General features: G+C 48.2%; 1 protein-coding gene across 1 annotated transcript in view; it reads left to right on the forward strand.

Moving 5' to 3' along the window:
• LOC123511300 overlaps positions 1–5,000 on the forward strand; it is a 66,180-nt gene that overhangs the window by 55,273 nt on the left and 5,907 nt on the right. Inside the window, 4 exon segments of the mRNA XM_045267076.1 lie at positions 1,365–1,532; positions 2,502–2,591; positions 3,980–4,365; positions 4,368–5,000. The exon segment at positions 4,368–5,000 is cut by the window's right edge and continues 99 nt beyond it. Of these exon segments, the coding sequence (XP_045123011.1) occupies positions 1,365–1,532; positions 2,502–2,591; positions 3,980–4,365; positions 4,368–5,000 (1,277 nt within the window).

Raw genomic sequence — 5,000 nt, forward strand, 5'->3', positions numbered from 1 at the left:
CCTTAGTTTTTCTTCCGTCTTCTAAATTTGTTACTCTTCCTTTTCCTCACTTGTCTTTCCTGCCTAAGCACTTTTTTTCATTCTTTGTATCGTCAAATAACTATTCTTCTTTCGCTCCTTAGCTCCCTTATTGCCTTTCTTTATTTCTGCAATCTCTCCTTCCATACAGGCTTATATTTCTTTCATTCCTTTATACATTTCTTCTGCTTTTCCTTCTAAGCTTCCTCCTTTCTTCCTTTACTCATTTTCTCTGTACTTGCATTGCTCAAAGGTAGCAATTATTTCCCTTCTTCTCTATATTCACAAACTTTCTTCTTTTCACTCGGTCATCTACTGTGCCTTCTTCAAGATTTTTCCCAGTTGGTTTTGCACATCTACTAAATACTTTCCTACTCCCCCAATCATGCAATTCCTCCATATCTCCTTCCCTTGGCCAGAAATAAAACTATATCCTTTCTTCTTTCCTGAACTCACAAACTTTCCCCCTTTTCACTTTTCACCTCCTACTGTGTCTCCTCCAGGCATTTTCCAGCTCCTTTATCTCCTTCCCTGCCTAACCCAATTTCTCCATATCTCCTTCCCCCGGCCTTAAAAAAAAAAAAAAGCTCTTTCCTTTCTAGACCCACAAACTTTCTATTTTCTCTCATTCACCTTCTGCTGCGTCTCCTCCAGGCATTCTATAATTCTCTCTCTCTCCTTTTCTCCTTTACCGCACCCTTCCATCCTTCTTATATTATTATTATTATCATTATTATTCTCATTAATATTATTATTTTTATGTTGTGGCCTAGAGTGCCTATACTTGAAGAGTATGGGAAGCGCTGTTCAGCTTCCACCCATTATAAATTTATAAACCAACAAATATTACGTTCTTTCATTCATTTATTCATTTTTTGCAGCGTCTTCAGGTTTTCTATAAATCTTCATTACCTACTCTTACTCCCTCATCCACTTCCTCTATTTTTTCTTCCATCAAAAAGGCTTGCACTTCTTTTATTCCTACAGACTCACAAATATCTCCCTTTTTAACTCATCCACCTTCTGATGTGTCGCTTTCAAGATTCCAATATTTAATCCCGTTTATTCCTTGTGTATCCAATTTCTCTATCCCTCTCCTGCTCAAAAAACTCTAAAAACTCTCCCTTTTTCTTCCTCTTCTAAACCCACAAATCTTCCCTTCTTCACTCATCCACCTGCTGCTGCGTCTCCTCCAGGCATCCTCCTATATCCTCTACAAATTCATTTTTCTTCTCTTCCTTACTTTCCTTAATCCATGGCTCAAGAAAAAAAAAAATCCTCTTTTTCTTTTTTAACCATACAAACTTGCTCTTTCACTCATCCACTTTGTGCTGCGTCTCCTTCAGGCATCCTCCAGCTGGCCCTCCTCGCGCAGTGCAACAACATCGCCTCCTCTGTGCTGACAGCGGCCGCCCCCTCGCTCCTGACGCCCAAGATCAAGATTACTGATGAACACGACCACACCTTTTCCTACGTGTCTGACTCCCGCCACGCCTCTAGTGACTTGGGCAAAGGTACGAGACAGGAGGAAAACACACACACACACACACACACACACACACACACACACACACACACACACACACACACACACACACACACACACAGAGAGAGAGAGAGAGAGAGAGAGAGAGAGAGAGAGAGAGAGAGAGAGAGAGAGAGAGAGAGAGAGAGAGAGAGAGAGAGAGAGAGAGAGAGAGAGAGAGAGAATTAATCTGATGTCGCGTGGGTGAAAGAAAAGTTAGGAGTTAAAAAGAGTTAAGAAGCGAAGGTACAATTGGAAAGAAAAGATTTGTTACAGGAAAGAGACGAAAGTGAATACAATGTGTGGAACTGAACAGAGAGAGAGAGAGAGAGAGAGAGAGAGAGAGAGAGAGAGAGAGAGAGAGAGAGAGAGAGAGAGAGAGAGAGAGAGAGAGAGAGAGAGAGAGAGAGAGAGAGAGAGAGAGAGAGAGAGAGAGAGAGAGAGAGAGAGAGAGATAGAGACTTAGGTAAGTGGAAATAAGTAAGGAAAAAGAGAAGAAAGAAAGGAAGAAGAAAATGAGGAGGAGGAGGAAGAGGAGGAAGAGGAGGAGGAGGAGGAGGAGGAGGAGGAGGAGGAGGAGGAGGAGGAGGAGGAGGAGAAGGAGGAGGTAGATGAATTCTAGATGGAGACTGGAAAAGATAAGAAAGAAAAAAGAGAGAGGGGGAGAGGGGAAGGGGAACGGGAGAGGAGCGAGGGGAGAGGGAAGATGAGAGGATGAATGCCGTATGATTGGTTTTGAACACTACCTCTCCCTCTCTCCCTCTCTCCCTCTCTCTCCCTCCCTCCATCTCTCTCTCTCTCTCTCCTCTCCCTTTTACAAACTGATGCTCTTTTTTATATATATTCCCTCGTGTCCGATCTCCCTCTCTCTCTCTCTCTCTCTCTCTCTCTGATGATGATGATGATGATGATGATGATGATGATGATGCCTTTGTCTCATCCCCCCTCCCCTCCCCAGATTCAGCACCCCCATCCCGCCGCACCTCCCTTCGCTCCTCCTCCATTAGCGGGGAGTGCGGGGGCAGCACCTCCGTCCCCTCCACCTCAGGTAAGGATCTCTCTCTCTCTCTCTCTCTCTCTCTCTCTCTCTCTCTCTCTCTCTCATTATAGGTATTTCTTTTTTTTCGTCTTGTTTGTCTTTTTTTCTTATTTTGTGTCTGAAGCAGATAGATAGATAGATAGATAGATAGATAGATAGATAGATAGATAGATAGATAGATAGATGAGTAAATCAATAGACGGACGGATGCAATCTTTGTGTTTTTCTTTCCTTACATTATTTTCTTTTTTCATGTCATGTCTTTATTTTTTTCTATTTTCTTTGTTTTTCTTTCTGTTTAACTCTGCGTGTTTTCAACAATGTTTTGAACCACTAACAGATTCCCTTCTCGCTGTTTTCTTTTTCTCTGCTTCCTTTTGTAATCTCTTCTCAATTAACAAGTTGCTGATTCCGTCTTAACTGTTTTCTTTTAAGGTTGCATGGGCGGGGGGGCGGTCGGTTGCTGGAGGGGCGGGTGGAGGGGGCGTCGATGAAGTCTTTTGTTTTCTCAATTTTCTTTTCTCTCTTTCTTTTCTTTTCTCGCCAGACGGCAAGTTTGGAGGGTCTGCAACTTTACATACGCCAGTTCTTAAGTTTGCTATTGAAGATTCGAGCACCCCCCATTCCTCTCTCTCTCTCTCTCTCTCTCTCTCTCTCTCTCTCTGAAGATATATAATGTAACATACGTGCGATGTCAGAGAAGGAGAGGAATAATAACTTCATCGTGGATAGCGTTACTTAAACATTATTTATTTATACATCTATCTGTTTATCTATTAATCATTCAATCTATCTTTGTGTCTAGGTGCATTCTATTCTATTGCTCTGCCTCTATGTAGACTCATCTCCTGGAGGGTCATGTATCGTGAGTCTAGGGCGGTGAGTTAATGATGCGGTTCTTACCATAATGAACATGAAAATCTTCGGTAATCTGAGAAAATGATGAGATATTTCTAAGACCATTTCCTCCACCCATCTCCTCACTCTCTAGCTCTCAACTCCACCCATCCCAACTCACTCACTCTTTCATCCTTGCCTCATCTGGCAGGAGCAAGGACACAGGGTCACGTGTCTTCTTGTCAGTCTCTTATCCAGTTATAAAGCTTCCATCCAAACTTTCCTGACTAGACAGTGAGTCAAAGTTCAACTCACGCGCTTCTGGTCTCCTGGGAGTCCTGGCTCATACTGGAACTCATTCAGTCATTCCAGAGCTTGGGTTAGGGTAGGGTGACGAAAGGCCAGGGGGGAGCTGCCAGTATGGTACGAGTTCGATGTGTAAGTGTGAGGGTTGTCTTTATAGGGGTGAAATTCAGGGTATGAGGGGTGATGGTGGTGGCTGTGATGATGGAATGGTGAGGGGACAGGGGAAACAGAGACTCATCATATTCTTCCTGCAGGCCTTCGGAACCACGACACGGGCGCGTCTGACATTGAGGAAGAAAATGAGGACCAGGATTCCTTGGTGTCGCCCACGCTGTCGAGGAAGAGCGTGGGCGGCGGGGAGCGGGCGTGCACCTCCCCCAAGCAGCCATCGCCACCGCGCAGCCCCAAGTCGCGGAAGAATAGCACGAAAGGCCGCTCCAACTCACGGGGCTGCGAGGGCGAGCGTTGCGGCGACATCATCATCAAAGTGGAGGACGTGGAGGGCTGCGAGGAGCCGTGCATCGCGGCCAGCGGCGGGGCGGGGCAGGCGTGCCCGGACGGGAAGCATGGCTGCGGGGAGGAGCCGCAAAGGAGAGAGAGGTGCAGGCGCAGATGCAGGGAACACAGAGACGCAAGGAGGCACGGGAAGGGGGCGTGCACCGAGCGGCCTCCCTCAAGTCAGTGGAGTCACCAATGCGCAGCGCGGCGTTAGATGCGAGGCGTGGCGGGTCCTCCCGACGCAGCAGTGCCTCCGAGACCACTACTCATACTAGTGATTGTGAGTTGCCACGCAGCCCTGTGGACAGCGAGCGCCGTGCGGCGCTACTTGCTGCCGGAGAGGCGCCTCCTAAAAGAAAAAAAAGCCTCACGTGGTCTGAGGACACGCCCACGCCGGACGCCTCGGACAAGGAGAGCCGTGGAGTGCCGCCCGAGCTGGAGGAGACAGAGCCCCTGGCCCGGGACAGTCGCCGCCGCGCCAGCAGTTCCAGCCGCCGCAGCAGCCGCAGCAACAGCGAGAAGAAGAAGCTGCGGCACACGCGCTCTTGTGAGCTGGGAGACTCTGCGGCGCGGCGACGAGGCAGCGGCATGTCCACCACCTCCAGCCGCGGTAGCGACCACGTGACGGGTTTCCCGGGGCCCGGCCTCAGTCAGGGCAGGGCGGGGCCCTCCTCACCCTCCAGCGTGCGGCGAGGCAGTAGGCGCAGCGTCAAGGACGAGGTGGAGGTGGAGACACTGCTATCCCGCTCACCCAACGGCCGCCACGACGTGACGCTT

Source organism: Portunus trituberculatus, chromosome 31, assembly GCF_017591435.1.
Source record: "Portunus trituberculatus isolate SZX2019 chromosome 31, ASM1759143v1, whole genome shotgun sequence".
Lineage (NCBI taxonomy): Eukaryota > Metazoa > Arthropoda > Malacostraca > Decapoda > Portunidae > Portunus > Portunus trituberculatus.